Source organism: Rana temporaria, chromosome 3 (assembly GCF_905171775.1).
Source record: "Rana temporaria chromosome 3, aRanTem1.1, whole genome shotgun sequence".
In the NCBI taxonomy this organism is placed as follows: domain Eukaryota; kingdom Metazoa; phylum Chordata; class Amphibia; order Anura; family Ranidae; genus Rana; species Rana temporaria.
In genome coordinates, this window is record NC_053491.1 from 92642911 (window position 1) to 92659654 (window position 16744).

Genomic DNA, 16744 nt, shown 5'->3' on the forward strand with positions numbered 1-16744 from the left:
GAGATTCGAAACTCTGCCAAACTTGTATACATTTTAATTCAAGACCCCTGGTCTATAAGAGGGCACCAAGTTGCAGAAGGCTGCCAGTCATGGGATTACAAAGAGTGTTGTCTCCATCACCTCCCAACCCCCTTAACAACACACGTCAATACCTGTTCTTCCAATGCCTGCACTGCAGTGTACTACAATGGGAGGACCCCCTGATGGCCCTTTCCACTGGTTCCCAATTTCATTCACCAGTCTTCTCTGCTCTTTCTTCACAGCATCCTGAAAATGGATAAGGGCAGCTGCAGAGCTTGGTACCCCAAAATCTGGCCAGCTTAGAAACTGCATATGACTTATTTGCCTTCTCTCCCGACCCTGTAAAACCAGAAAGAATTGTTAAGACAAACAAAATGTATGTGCTTACTGTAAAATCAGTATTCTTAAAATTCATTAAGGGACACTGAATTCAGTTATTCTGATATGATTGGGTTATGCTGTCAACTTTAGAAGGATTTGGACAATGGCAAACAAGCATTTATTCAGCCAGGTATAGCCCTCCCAACTCCCAGCATACCTCAGTTTTGTAGAAAAGCAGTACGTAGCAATAGCTCACAAACAAAAATCTTGCTTTCTTTATTGTTCGTTAAGGAACACTGGATTCAGTTTATCCAGTATGAGTGGGATGTCCTAAAGTAGCCCAACTGAGGAGTGGGCAACAGCAAGCTAAACATTACCAGGCCCACAAACAAAGAGAATAAAACTGGGTGCAGCCTGCAGTTTAAAGAGCTACCTGAAGGACCTTACATCCGAAGCTGGTAGCAGACGAGACCTGAACATCCACCTTGTAAAACGTAGAAAAAGTGTGTATAGGTTGCCTGATGCCTAAAAGCCCAAAAGGCACACAGACCTGGCAGAGTGCACCTTGATAGGAAAACGTGTTACTTTGTCCTAGAAGAATTATCAAATTGTTTTAAGGCCAGAGTACAGGTAGTACTTTGTCCCATCATCTTCCCAAGTGCTCTGCAATTTTGAACAGAGCACCTTACCTAACCTTTCCATGTACGATGGTAGACTTTATGAAAGGTAGACTTCCTTGCTTTTAAAAGTGTGGGAACGATTGGCTTAGAGAGACCCCATTCCTTCCTGACCTGGGATTGCCTTTAAAGCCTGCAACTCCAAAGCAGAGTTGTAAACCAGACTTTGAGATTAAAGATCTGGTCAGTCTGGCAGGGCATAGAGTTATCTGTCAGAAGCTTGATCTTGTCAAATTACCCTCCATCTGGATTCTGCAGTGTAGAAGAAGGCGTAGTCTTATAGGAGTTTAGGTTGTACTGACCCCACAAAACTACCAGAGAATCCATTGATTTCACCAGAGGATCATTGCATTTGCAGACAAACTTGTTTTGTTGTTGTTGTTGATGAACCTGGAGGCTACAGTAGGTAATCTACTTTCAGCATCTCCCACCCATGACCCAGGTCCTGAAGCACTTCTGGGTGTAGGGAATATTCCCCCCCGAGTCCAGGAGTTGCTGGCTAAGGTAGTCTGTTTGCCAACTGTCCATGTCTGGTATATGAATGTCAGACAAGCTGGAACATGGAGTTCTGGCCATACTAAAATTCTTTGTACCCTTTCAGCTATAGTCAGAATTCTTGGTCCTCTCTGATATACACTATAAGTTAGGCTCTCCCGCCTCCTTCTCTTTTCAGTGGACACCAGAGACCCCGGGTCAACTCTTCAGGATCCTAAAGTTCATGATCTACCACCACCACCCTATACCATGAGGCCCAGTACCCTCGAGCAAATTTGGACTGCAGGAAGCTTTTTAGAGCAAAGGATCTGGATGTGACCTCAAAGGGTCAGCACTCATTCCTGGGAAAGGAATACCCTGGGTTGGGCTGTGTCCAAGACAAGATTCATGTACTCAAGCATGCAACACAGATTTCTGTAGGTTAAAAATCCACCCAAATCTCTGAAGCATCTTCATCGCTCACTCCCTATTGGCCGCCAGGGCTTCTGTGGATCAATTCTTCAAGAGAAGGTTCTCCAGATATTCAATAATGGGCATTCCCTGAAAGCGCAACAGTGTGAGGACAGGGGCGAGCACCTTGATGAATAGCCACAAACAGCACATATTGCTTGCCCACCACAAACCTTAGGAGATGCTGATGAAAAAAAGGCATACGAAAATACACATGCTTAATGTCCATGGATGATCAAATAAAATAGTCCCCTATTGCAGAGATGCAATGACAAACTGGGTGAATTCCATCTGGAATTTTTGAAAAATAAGAAGGTGTTGAGAACCGGAGAGTCTGGTATGGGAGAAATGCTCCATTGGGCTTCAGGACAGTAAAGAGGTTTGAAAAATGGCCCTAAATTTGTTCCTTTGTAAGGAACTAATGCAATCACAAATACTGTAATTGTTAATTTCTCAAATTTTCATACGTGATAAAATCTACTTTTTGCTAGAAATTACTTTAAATCCCCAAACAATTATAGATTTTTTGAAAGCAGAGGGCTTGTAGAATAAAATGGTGACAATTGCAATTTTGTGTTGCGTGATTTTTGGTTTATCAAATGTATGCTATTTTAAAAAAAAATATATCAAGATACATTTTTACTACAGACAAACACAATATAATACCCAATTTTTGGTAAAATATAAAAGATAGGGTTACGTCAAGTAGCATGTTTAGCCTTAAAATTGCACATGCCCATCACATTGCAAAAAAACATGGTACCCAAAATCGTCCATTGGGGATGCTTTAAAAGCCTTTATGGGTTATCAGTTTAGAGTCCACCATTGATTATGACTCTAGAATTATTGATCTCACTTGTTCACAGCGTTACCTCACATATTGTATGTGGTGCAATTTATACATGCATGTCTGCAGCTTGACACTTTTTGTGGTAAGCCTCCTTCACTGGGTACTTCTGTGCAAACCTACTCAGAGGAATATACAGATGGAGATGGTTCTAACTTCAAGCAGGAGTGCACCTCATTCACCAAAACCTTAATGTTTGCCTTCAGTTTTGGAGAGATGGACTCAGTTTTGGAGTCCATCCTCCTGGGAGGAATTCTTTGACTGACTTGGACATTCCACATCCTCCTTTTCCCCCCACTTCTCATCTTCATTGGGAAACAACAATGCCACGATGGACTAGTTGGACAATTACTCAGTAGGGAACACGGACTTGCGGCTCCTAGGAGATAAGGGAAGACTCAGAGGCATGGAGACTGGGTTCCAAGAACCTAGTTTTCAGACAAACCTCGAACAACCGCCTCATGGTCTTGTGCACAGTGTGTGCTGGCCAGTCCACCAAGTCCAATTTCACATCTATCTTATATCTGCCATGAAGTCGAGGGGATCCCCTGCAAAACCTTAGTCAGTGAAAAGACTGTTGCCATGGAGAAGAAGGGGTGCCGCTGTCCCATGAGTGAGGCTGCTGCATAACCTGCTGATGGCTGATGCAGAGATCTGAGCTACGAAAGAGCAGCGGCTGGAAAAGAACAGCAGATGGAGCTGCGGTGTGCGTGTCTTCAGCAAAGCAATGTGCACAAGATGGCATTCTAGTCCGGGGGGGGGGGGGGGCACTGTGTACCTTCTACAGAGGGTGGGACTATGCAAACAAAAAAGGACATAGGGTGATTTGTGTGCAAATGCTAAATACACAATGTGGAAAGTGTTGCACATGCTGCTATGGCGGGTGACAGACTATTTAAAGTGGCTCATGCTGTAACAAAATATATAAAGTGTCATAGCTATGGTCCACACGCTAATGTGCTCTTAATGCTCCCTTAGTATTGCTTAAAGTAGGGACCTGGTGGTGTCCAGGGACTACCCCCAGGCAGGATGAGGGGGGTGTGGGTGGACTGGGTGTGAGAGGAAGGGGGCCCCCAGGAAAAGGGACAAAGCCCTGGACTTACCACACCAGGGAACAGACACCTTCCAAGGGGATTGACCACCAGGTGGGATTCCCTGTTTCGACTGCAGTAGAAGGGCACCCCCCTTTCATGGAAAGGGTCTTAAGGGATTGGAAATTGGATCACCACTGCTTTGGACCTTTAGAGCACTTTGCACCCAACTACACTGCAATGTACTACTGTACTATGGGCAAGTGACACATGCAGTGTCCAGTGCCTAGATTTTTTGGGTCCCGAATTTATTTCTAGATGTTTCTTGCAATGTGTCAGGGTATGGTTCCACTGTCAAGGGGTGACTGATCTGGAAGCTGTGATCATATTGCCTCAACAGTGTCTATGCAGCCAGGTAGAGAAGGGTTTCAACATGCGAAGAACCACAAGTCTGCAATCTTCTGGTGAATTCAGAAATTTAGGTCAACAATCTGCTCTCAGTAGAGAGAGGTTGTCCATCACCTAAGGACACTAGCAAAAAAACAAACAAACAAGGATTGCTGGGAGTGGGAGGGGTTATATAGGCTGTCCCAACAACCTTGTTTGCTGCTATCCTTACCTGAAGGTGGCTACATATAATCCATGGTCAAGATTTTAAAGGAACCTGTGTCCTGTACGATTAAGAAATATGTATTCGGTATGGACTTTTTAAACATTTGCCAGTTTAAAAAGTATTTTTAAACAATAAAGCAGGTGTGTTCAGTGTTTTCTTAATGTGTGATTTCACTAGATCCACAATGTAAGAAGTTCACTTCTTAAGAACATCCTCATTAAGCAGACATTGGAGCAGCAAATTTGTCAGGAGTGTCCCAGTCTTTGCACAGAACAGGTTAAAGCAGTCCCAGGAAAGTTTTGATGGTCCTTTCAGGGATCCTAGACTGGAAACAGCGATAGTAGAAGCTACAGGCTGCTCCATTTTAAATGTGACTTGTACACCACCAAAAAGAGCCAGTATGGTATATTTAGCCTAATAGCTATTTCAATCTGACTGAGGCCCTTCAGCGACAAACACATCCAATAAGGGTCTGTAATACCCTTCTTCAGATAGTACATCCACAGTAGATGGCACAGAGACTAAGATCCTGGAGGAAATGGTTTAGAATCATGCTTACAAGCCTCTTCTGTCAGCAATATTTGCATGTTGACCCATAAAATCTAGTATAGCTTCAGAGAAATCTTTCCTGGATAAAACAGAAGAGGGGGCCACCCCTGACAAATCTAAGAGAGACTACGAGATGTAGAATGACTCAAGCAGGGGACAACAATACTGTAGGTGTCAGGGCTCTTAGAAGGGACACTTGTAGGCCACCCTGGAATTTTTAGTTGATCAAGAGTTGAAGTGCTCCCATCCTGTGGGATGGTTTTCCTTGTGCTTGGTATGCGACATGTTGTACTGTGTGTTAACAAGAACAATTATCAGAAAGCACCAGGTAAAAACCTTGGTTTTCTCATAAACAGAATTCTCAGAGACTGGGTCACACCAGAAGTTGTGCCAAGCTTCTGATCCATTTGGCAAAAAACTGAGGCATGCAGGAGAGGTTGTACCTAGCTGGCAATAGTTTTTTTGTTTGCCAGTGTCTAAATCCTCTCGAGGGTGGCAGCATAACACAATCTTATTACAATAACTAAATCCTTTGACACTTAATGAGCAATGAAAATGAAGTACCTGCCATTTGCAGTATAATACAAAGCAGGCACCATTTTAGATTTGTATGTGACTGAGCAAAATAAAGAAGTAACTGTAGTGAAAAGAATGAGGGCGCTTGCACTCTTCTTCAAATGCAGTAATGCACGATTTGTTTAATTGGCACTACTACTGTGTTAAGTGTTAATTTTTTTTTGATCATTATTATGGATAGTGAGGCAGGCTCGCAGAATACAATTTTCTATGTTGCAGGTACAAGCATAATTAACAAAAATGCATGATAAACATTTTTGTGCGTCTCCTGTTTATTTCGGTGTGCCTGCTTAAAAGGGGTTGAAAAGGTAAAAAAGGTAAAAAATTTCCCTAAATAGCTTCCTTTACTTAGTGCAGTCCTCCTTCACTTACCTCATCCTTCGATTTTGCTTTTAAATGTCCTTATTTCTTCTGAGAAATCCTCACTTCCTGTTCTTCTGTCTGTAACTACACGCAGTAATGCGAGGCTTTCTCCCTGGTGTGGAGAAAGCCTCTTGAGGGGGCGAGCAGGAGTGTCAGGACGCCCACTAACACACAGCTCCTTGCTCGATCTGTAAAGTAGAGAGTGTCCTGACTTGCCTGCTCGCCCCCTCAAGAGGCTTGCATTACTGCGTGTAGTTACAGACAGAAGAACAGGAAGTGAGGATTTCTCAGAAGAAATAAGGACATTTAAAAGCAAAATCAAAGGATGAGGTATGTGAAGGAGGACTGCACTAAGGTAAAGGAAGCCATTTAGGAAAAAAAATTACCTTTACAACCCCGTTAATGTTCTAACTGCAGGGAAATGAAGTCGTAAACTACCCACATAATAAATAGAATTTCTAATTTGATGCAAATAATGGAAAGGACAAGATAAGCTTATGTTACCTGGTGTATTCTGAGCTCTAGAGTGGTCTTTCTGTAGTGCTGATGGTTGTCCATAGCTTTGTTTGTGACAGTCACAGCACCGTATGAGGCTTCAGATCCAGGTGAAAGAGGCCAGTACTGACCACACTTTCTATGGCCACCTTCTTCAACTCTTTAGAAAAACAGAATATAAAAAGTACCTGTATGAATAAAAATGAGCGTAAAACAACTTTTTTTTCGGATAATGGCAAAATAAACTCACCGAGTTGTCATAACTATAACTAATACATTTTGTTCCCAAACCATTTGCCAGAAATCCTGGAATGTGTTTTCCATAGGTCCTGAAAAAAAAAAAAAAAAAACACAAAGCATTAGGATAGTTTTTTTTCCTTAAAAGATGGAATAAAGTTCTACAGTTTATTGTCCAAGGATTACCCTAAATGTCACAAACAAAGCTATGGACAACCACCAGGCACATATTTTTTTTTTTTTTTTTTTTAAGTAAAAAACTAAAAGCATTTATTTTTAGCATAGAGTAGAGAAGGTTTTTATTGCTCTCTGTGGGAAGTTAGGGACATTCACCCCCTCTATTTGTCATGTTTAGGGGGGGTGGGGGTGGTGGTTGTTGGCAGTGGGTGGATACAAGATCACCCAAGCAAGGACTGCGATCACTGATAGAAGGAGGAGTCTTTCCTCTCCTCCCTCCTATATTAGCCTACTATGGCTGGAAAGGAACAGAGAAAGGGGGCGCCCACAGAAAACAGACCTCATTCTTAATATAGATGCCCGCTAGGGACTTAATGATTAAGAGCCCTTTCTGTGCTGCTTTGCCCCTTGTCAGGAGGAGGACTTCTCTTCACCTCCTGCCTTAAGGACACAGCAGAAAAAAAGAAAAAAGGGTAGCTCAATCCTAAAAACAGGTGTCTCCACTGTAAAATCTCCCCTCATCTGTGACAAAAGGAAAATATTTGATTTTCCCATTACATTCAAAACTTGAGATAATGGTTACCAGGCCCAATAGCAAGACTGAAAATCCTAGTAAGGAAAGAGACAGAAAAAAAAAACCTGACAGGTTCTAACCCTTCCACATTTTCACCAATACAAAAAGATACTTTTATTTACACACTCATACTAAGCCAAATATCACTATTACACACAGCAACTAGCATCCTCCCGTTATTGTCTCATATTTCAACCCTGCACTTCTGTCAACACCATCACATAATACAACTCCTGCACTTCAGTCATCAACATAATAATGCAAAATACTATGGTGATGATATAATACCACATTAAACAACATTGCAAGATTCAACAAATCCAAGACTTATAATGCCTCTGTCTACTTCACCCACACTGAAAACCAAAGTATATCCTATTACCACCATCACACATTAAAAATGACTGAATGATAAGTAGGGAATTGGTTCATTGTTATTATTTTGTCTCAACGCTTATTTACAGGCTGTCTATATGCAATTTAAGACATGCTGCAGAACATCTACATATATTGACATACAATACAATTTAAGCAATCTTTATACATGTCTTTATTTAAACATTGTCTTGATCTCCAGGATCTTGTTGAAGTGTATTCCAGTAGACGGATTTGCCAACTTCTATTTCTGTTGCTATACTCTAATTCTGTCAATCCCAAACTGAATGTCAACAATATCACGTCTCATCTCTTCTCTATCCGATAGAAAAGCAGGCAAACTCTGATTTAGGTTGAGGGTCATGTGGGAGAATAAGAAGGTCAGAGTATTGCCTAGGTCTAGATAACTTGTGCCAAAGTACCCAGCTTTATACTTTAGCCTTCATCAACTTGTTATTTTTATTGAAATACATGCTCCCGTTTACCTTGGGTCCCAATGTATGCATTCTTCTGTAGATATCCATCCATAAAACTTGCATTTATATAGTCTGACCGCTAGAAGAAAAGGGTATAGCTTACTTCGCAAATCCTTTCTAAACAACATACAAAAAAATAATAATTTAGCTGCAGGTTCATTTCTGCAGGTGCAGGGCCTCGAACGCACACCATCTGCATTGGCAGTTTAATTGGTATCAGTGGCTGTGGAGCCGTTGTGTTCCTATTGACATAAATGAGACTGCCTGCATGGGGATACATTGAACACCAGTGCATCCCTGCATGGGCAAACATGTCCCTCAGTTCTCAGACAAGGTGTCCCCACATGGATGTGCACTCACCCCTCGGTATGAACCAACAATCTCTAGTTTGGAAGATCCAGAGCTTCCTGATGATGGCCCATTGATTACCTGAAACTCGTTGAGGCTTGGTCGCGTCTTCACGACCCACTTCCACCCACCATTTTCAAAAGGAATGCGAGTTAGAACCAAGGCTGCCGACCACTATCGCCTATGGGCCAATTTCCGTAATAAATCACCTGCTATTCACACCAGGTGCCAGGCTACAGGCACCCTTACATGAGAGTTTGATTACTTATGTTTTTATGGTTTTAAAATAAACTTTTTAAACGGTATTGCGCAATGAAGCCATTTTTTTTCATATCTATCTGCATGAGGTATATCCATGCCAGGAACCATCAACAAAAAGAATCTTCAGGGGTCTCCCCACATGCTTTTTTGACCAAGCTAGAGATTGTTGGTCCATACCGAAGGGTGAGTGCACATCCATGTGGGGACACATTGAGCACTATTGTTCATTTGCACAGCAAATTTTTCACTGCAGCTTTATATTTAAAAAATTTTTTTATCTTTGGCGCTTTGGCTTATTTCTTTTTAAACATGTCCCTCGCATGGGTATAGGTTATAGTACATTCAGGTCAATAAAACGTTGGAAACCAACTCTAAAGTCTTTGTTATGATCTTTGAAAATGAATGGATTTTAAAATAAACGCAGCTGGAGTGGTCATGGGTACATTGTTTCAAAGTATTTTTTTTATTGCTTTTTAGGGATATGAAAATTGTTTAAATGTCCATAGTCTGGGCACAGGTGCACTTTAAGAGTATTATTATTCTTGGTATCCCCTCCCAATAACTTCCCGAATTGGAAAGTATGACCCTAGAGTTTTGGTAGTTGTTAATCATCAGTGATCTTAGAACAGACATAAGATGATGTCCCATCTCCCTCAGACACCTGTTTTCCTGTCACCAACCTATAAGACACTACCCAGAGTTCTCAAAGTTTTTCAGTTTTCCTATCATTGAAGATTTTGGAAGTCCATTAGCATAATAATAAGAGGGTAAAGCCCTTCACCACTGCTTAAACTGAGGTGTAAAATGTCTCTCTTTCAGTAAGCTAAAAATTCCTTTAACATGATCTGTGTACATTGTTTTAAAATACTATGACAAAAAAAAAAATTCTACAGCTTGCTGGATTGCTTCTAACAAATACAATTATGAGCTTATATTTCCTGTATGAAACAAGAAAAAAAAACTATACTATGACATAGCATTTAACATGCATTGCAATCTGCTGGATATAGAAGGTTGTGGAAAGAATGTAATCTAATGCCCTGTTCACATGGGTGTACTACAGCGTACACCTATGCGAGGGCTGAGTTTGTCCCCCCATTCATGTCAATTGGGATGCAGTGGCTACACAGACACATCTGCTTCTCCAGATTTGACATCTGTGCAGATGCCTGACCATGAACACTGACAGTGTATGTTTGGGGCCGTGCATCTGCACAAATGTCAAATTGAGAGAAGCATCAATTGACATTAATGGGACTACCTGCACCTGTACACTGTAGTATGTCTATATGAATAAGGCATAAGGTCAACTATAAAAAGGACCCAGCCAACTCTTTCCCCTATGATTACCCTTATACAACCATGTTAAATCTAAGCTTTTTTTTCAATAATGATACATGTATGATATTTACATCATGCCAGTTTGCTCGTTTTAATTTGACTCGTGTTTGGTCCAGGCAGGGCACATCTCCATACCGATTCCGATCTCTATTTACAGGCGCTCTTAAGATGGAAAACAAGAGATTTTTGACATACAAAGTTATACAATACCATATAAACAGTAAAACTGTCAAAGAAATGTTATGCAGTTAGTCACAAACTGAAAAACATACCGTATATATTATAATATTGCTTTATTCAATGGAAACTGGTGACCACAAATACTGCCTTCAAGGTGCAAATCCTATCCCAGCAAAGTCAATGCTATTCCCATGCACAAAATACATTCTTATAAGTTGTGGCATATACTATGACTATCAACACAGGATATTGTCCGCTAATGGTACTAGAAAACACATTAGAATAACAGAGGCTTAATTCACAAAGATAACACACTGGGATAAGGAGGCTTGTTGTAAAAAGCTAAATAAGATTTGAAAAATACAGATGGCTAAAATAAAGAGCCTTATCATTGTGTAAAAGCTTTGTGAATTGGAGGCTAAGGTTTGTTAAAAATATAATGCAAAATTACGACTATAGGGGCTTCATGAAACCATGATATTTTATTTATACTAAAAAAAAAAAAAAAAAAAAAGAAGTCCAATGCTGTAATGTATTGGCTGATAATTGATAACAGCAAATAAAACTTTACTAGGCCATCAAGCACATCTGCCTACTAGTGCTCATCATGAGGTGATAATTGGGCGAATCAGAATATCCTCATTCCTACCCGACATACAATATGTAAATAATGCCTTCAAAAATCAAGAGTACTGTCCGTGAAAAGTTTTTATTTGCACTAACATACAATTTTTCAGGACACACTTTCTTGGTATGTCCCCTTCTTTAAGGTGATCAAGACTTTAAAGAAAGTGACCTACGACTAAGGCCCCTTTCACACGGTTGGACCGTTCAGGTCCGCCTGTCAGTTTTGTCAGAGGACCTGAATGGCCACTCCATACATCTCTATGGAGCGTTGGATGTCATATCCGACCCGATCCGATAAAGTCAGACGGATGGCGATACGTCGCCAACCCGTCCATGGCGGATCGGATGAGATCTGATAAAAAAAGGACATGCTGTCCGTTTTTAGCCTGATCTCTCCATAGGAGACAGCGGCGCTGGACAAGCCCCTTCCCGCTTAGAGAGCAGAGAGGGACTTGTCATCTGCCAGTTCAGCAGAGATCAGTGGAGAGATCTCCCGCTGAGCTGGCGGACCGCTGAAAGCAGATCTGTCTCTGTGTGGAAGGGGCCTAAAGCTTAGGTTAGTGCAAATAAAAAAATATCACGGACAGTACACAATTGTTTCTGTCGCAAGTGCACTAATACAGCTACAATCACCTCAAGCAAGAATCATGACACACCAGGATTGTTTACATTATTAATACTACAATTTAAAGTAGTGCTAGTTAATCTTGTTTTTAACCACTTCCTTACTGGGCACTTAAACCCCTTCCTGACCAGAGGACTTTTTGTGATTCGGCACTGCGTCGCTTTAACTGACAATTGCGCGGTCGTGCGACGTGGCTCCCAAACAAAATTAACGTCCTTTTTTCCCCACAAATAGAGCTTTCTTTTGGTGGTATTTGATCACCTCTGCGGTTTTTATTTTTTGCGCTATAAACAAAAATAGAGCGACAATTTTGAAAAAAAAAAAAAATATTTTTACTTGTTGCTATAATAAATAGCTCAATTTTTTTTTTTTTACGTTTTTTTTTTATCCTCAGTCTAGGCCAATACGTATTCTACATATTTTTAGTAAAAAAAAAAAAAAAATCGCAATAAGCGACTGGTTTGCGCAAAAGTTATAGCGCCTACAAAATAAGGGACAGAATTATTATTATTTTTTTTTTTTTTTACTAGAAATGGCGGCGATCTGCGATTTTTATTGGGACTGCGACGTTATGGCGGACACATCGGACACTTTTGACACATTTTTGGCACCATTCACATTTATACTGCAATCAGTGCTATAAATATGCACTAATTACTGTATAAATGTGACTGGCAGGGAAGGGGTTAACACTAGGGGGTGAGGAAGGGGTTAAATGTGTATCCTAATTAGTGTTCTAACTGTGGGGGAAGGGGGGTGACTGGGGGAAGGTGACCGATCTGTGTCTCTATGTACAAGAGACACAGATCCGTCTCCTCTCTCCCCTGACAGCACCGCTGTCTGCGAGAGCCGGGAATGAGAGATGATCTCATATGTAAACATATGAGATCATCTCTCATTGGCCGCACAGATCGCCTAGGAAACGGCCGCTCCGATTGGCCGTTCACGGCGATCTGTGACTGGCTGTGTCCAAGGGACACGGCCAGCACAGCAGTTCCCCGCTGCGCGCTCGGGAGCGCGAAAAGGGGCGGCCGTAAAAACACGGCCTCCCAGAGAAGTAGAGCCACCCTGCGGCCGTATATAGTCGTACGGCCGTCGGGAAGTGGTTAAGTGTTTTAATAGGATAGGGGCTTATTAATATTGATAAATATTAAAAATTATTAAAGACATTGCACACTTGTATTTACACAAATGTGGTGTGCAGTGATTTTATTGGGGCATTTCATACATATATTTGATGAAACAAATAAAACGGGGGGAAGGAGCTACGTCGTGTGACGTCACCCGCTGCTATGTGAATTCGAAGGAGCCACACACAAGGATGGGATTCCTGGCTTCCAGCTGTAACTTTATTCACTGCATGATCCAAGAGGAGGAAGATGTGAGCCTTTTTCTTAATAAAGTGTGTTATGTTTTTAACCAAACAGATTTGTCCTATATTTTTGCATGGACGACGACATGCATCTGTGACCGCTGGTAAGGCAGAGATCCATTCATTTCATCCCCATTCCCAGGGTAGAGTGAAATTTTATGTGTTGGTGGAGGGCTCATTCACTTATTGAAGGATTACTTCATTTGTCTCCACACAAGGGACCTCTCTCTACTTCATCTCTCTCTGTGACTCAAGGACATTGGTTTCTGACTGTGGACTGATATTTGTTTTATCAATTATACTGTGATACCCATTATCTGTGCAGCACCTTATATATGTTGTGGATGCCATTAAGGGCTATGTTAAATTCCCTTTGGTGTCCAGCTTGTGAATTGTCGATTGCTGTTTTTATCTCTTGTTATTTAGGGTGCGCTGATTGCCTTCTCTATAGATTACATACATATAGTATATTCTTTGTCTGTTATCTGTACTGTTGTGTCTGACATTAGCATCCTTAAATAATGCATCAGGTAGTATTTGTTGAGTTTCCTCAGAGATATATTATAAACTTGCCTAATTGCTACTGATGCAGACATTATTTGTCTCTCTCTATATAGCAAGGACATCTATTACATGTGAAGTAAAATACTGGTGTACACACAAAGACTGCCATTCTGTGACTTCTGGACCGCAAACCAAGGCAACAGTGTCAAATAGATTCAGCTTCACTGCACTCAAACCAAAATGCAGTAAAATGAATAAAAGTGTGGCAAGCTTCAGTCAAAATCTTCTCAAATGTATATACTGTTTCATGACAGTTTCATAATGTAACTTTGCTAGGCTGCCTCCTGCATGAATATCTTCACCTGCCCTACACAGAATGCATTACATTGTTCCTTACATTCTATAAGGCAAACAGTTTCCCTTTCCCCATCATCATGTACTTTTTCACAAACTTACAATGATACTGTGAATGTTCCCTCTGGTTGCTCATTTCTTATCTCTTCATATTCTTCATACACTCCATGCCTCCCTAAAGTGCTAACACGTTCCTTCAGCTGAGCCAAGGTCATGCTTCCTGGCACCGGTTTATGTACACTTCCTCTCTGTCCGTCTCCAAGTACCAGCACCACCTCATCCAGGGGATCTGGTCTTCCTGTACGGCCAGGCAGAAGCAGGCAATTCCAGGAGCCAGGATCCCAGGGAAGCAGTCCACCTAGAGACTCAGGGAGACACTGTGGAGGCAAGTGCTGGAGAAGTTCAGTCATGCTCACCATGTGTACCTATTGTGACGAAAGAAAGCATGTTGTTGATGATTGCGTAACACATATTACATTTAAGTTTTCATATAAATCATTGTTAAAGATATTATCATTATGGTTAGATGCCAACTAGATTCTCAAATTGTTTGTAGAGGTTGATGTAAACTTTAAGCACCTGAGTTGCAAATCTACCTACCTGTCATGGTCATTATGACCTCTCTCTGTTGCATGATTTATGTATTTACTATAGTGGACAAAAAAAAAAAAGAGAGAGAGGCTCCTCTAGAACTGGGAAACTACAGCAGAGAAATCTTGGCACCATCGTCGATTCTGAAACTTAGTATCAGATTTGAGCTCTAAAGCCAAATGTCCCTAGTAAAACTGTCAACAAAACAGGAAAACTGTGCATACACACACAATTAACTTACCCGTTCTCTTAACTTTTCCTTAAGCAGCAAGCTGATTATTGAATACGGTACTCTGAACCAGACAGGAGGAGAAACGATGAAGACTTTCTTTAGACGAGCTGGAAATGCTCCCTAGCATAAAAACATGGAATATGCTCACATCGAGGCAGAAAAACAATTGAATTCTGTGGGTGGGGGCAATGATGATTAGAGAAATAGGCCTGGCTAATTTGATGTTTACTAGACTCCCTAAACCTACTGGAGGAAGAGTGGAGGAAAATGTAATTCTGCAGAGTGAATAAGAAGGTACATCAGCTTCCTTTCACATTACCAGTTTACATAATGCTTTGTAAATGGAATCAGAATGGACAATGGGCAGAGAAGAGTTTACAATAGTCTTACGTGTATTTTAACCATGAAATACAAAAAACGGGGCAATGAAAATATGCCAAAAATAAGGGACCGTCCTACTGTGGGAGACTCTAAGGCCCTGTACACACGAGGAGACATGTCCGATGAAATCGGTCCGCGGACCGTTTTCATCGGACATGTCTCCTGGGATATTTTGGTCTGATGTGTGTACACACTATCAGACCAAAATCCCCGCGGACAGAGAACGTGGTGACGTGGCGGTGACGGTGACACGGCGACGTGCGCAAACCAGGAAGTTCAATGCTTCCACGCATGCGTCAAATCAATTCGACGCATGCGCGGGATTTCGGTCCGCTGGTTAGACGTACAGGTTTCCAGGTTTCCAGCGGACAAGTTTCTAAGCATGCTAAGAAACTTTTGTCCGCTGGAAACCTGTCCGCTAGGCCGTACACACGGTCGGACATGTCCGCGGAAACTGGTCCGCGGACCAGTTTCAGCGGACATGTTCGACCGTGTGTACGCCGCCTAAGTTGAAGAGATACCTCAAGCAGAACATTCTTTTGTAGGTAAAAATCAGATGACAATTTAATTATTTTCTAGGTAAGAAATGCATTATTCCCTTTGTGTTTCAGGAAAGAACTGAATTTCTACAGTCACTATAAATTATGATGTACTGGTACATGGTCAATTAAGGGTCACAAATGGTATATTTTATAGGTGTCCTTGGAAATAAGGAAACACAGAATGCCTGAACTAGAGTTGATGATTTTAGCAGGACAAATGGATGAATGGAGGTTACACTCACCCTCAGAAGGCTCAAGATCTTCTTGCTCAATTCCAGCTCAAAGTTGCTGTACTGACTTCCCCCCATATCATAGATAAACACCAGGCCATTTCTCTGTGTGTCGACACTGCAGCGAGAGTGCACTATGCTAGTCTAGAACTGAACAGACATGGCTTGCTCTGATATTGAAACAATAATAAATCACATTTTCAAACTTCTAGGAAAAGGGCATGATTTCCATACCACTATGGAAATCTATACTGTAATATTTACATGCAACTATTAAAATAAAGGAAACGGACACAAACTGCACTGAGCACAGTCACTTTCACATTGAAGTGTATTCTAAGCAAAGAAGTCATTATTTATACATTTTAAGGCCAAGTGTAGAACCAACTCAATTGTCTACAATGGTTACAAAAGGGGACTTCAAAAAGACGTCTACGGAAAATACTGTTCGTTTTATGGTTTCACGAGTGTCCTTATTTTGGTACAGAAATAAACACCATGACTCAGAAGACCTAAAAGGCCAAAATAATTGGAATTAGGATTACTATATAAACAAACAATCAGTCTTGTGAATATAACACCACCTCTTTGACATGAATAACTGAATGTTATTTTTCCTTTATTTTGTCAGTTGCATTTAAACACATTGCAGTCATCTGTACCCATGAATACATCATATTACTCTGAGAATACAATTAAGGATACAATTAAGCCAACAAAATTATTTCTCTGGTCTTTCTAAATGCATACATTAGAGCTGCATGATTCTGGAAAAAATATGAGAATCACGATTTTTTGCTTAGAATAAAGATCAAGATTCTCTCACGATTCTCAGCGTAACATCATCTTTCAGGTTATACAAAAAAATTGGGCTAACTT

The 16744-nt window shown here is 41.0% G+C and overlaps 1 protein-coding gene across 1 annotated transcript in view; it reads right to left on the reverse strand.

Annotated features, from left to right (window-relative positions):
• PTPN9 (protein tyrosine phosphatase non-receptor type 9) overlaps nucleotides 1–16744 on the reverse strand; it is a 97268-nt gene that overhangs the window by 12875 nt on the left and 67649 nt on the right. Inside the window, exons 5-12 of the mRNA XM_040342984.1 lie at nucleotides 15878–15983; nucleotides 14722–14832; nucleotides 13992–14314; nucleotides 10299–10389; nucleotides 8287–8356; nucleotides 6689–6767; nucleotides 6448–6598; nucleotides 153–360 (exon numbers count right to left, since the gene is read on the reverse strand). Of these exons, the coding sequence (XP_040198918.1) occupies nucleotides 153–360; nucleotides 6448–6598; nucleotides 6689–6767; nucleotides 8287–8356; nucleotides 10299–10389; nucleotides 13992–14314; nucleotides 14722–14832; nucleotides 15878–15983 (1139 nt within the window). The remainder of the gene's footprint in view (nucleotides 1–152; nucleotides 361–6447; nucleotides 6599–6688; nucleotides 6768–8286; nucleotides 8357–10298; nucleotides 10390–13991; nucleotides 14315–14721; nucleotides 14833–15877; nucleotides 15984–16744) is intronic.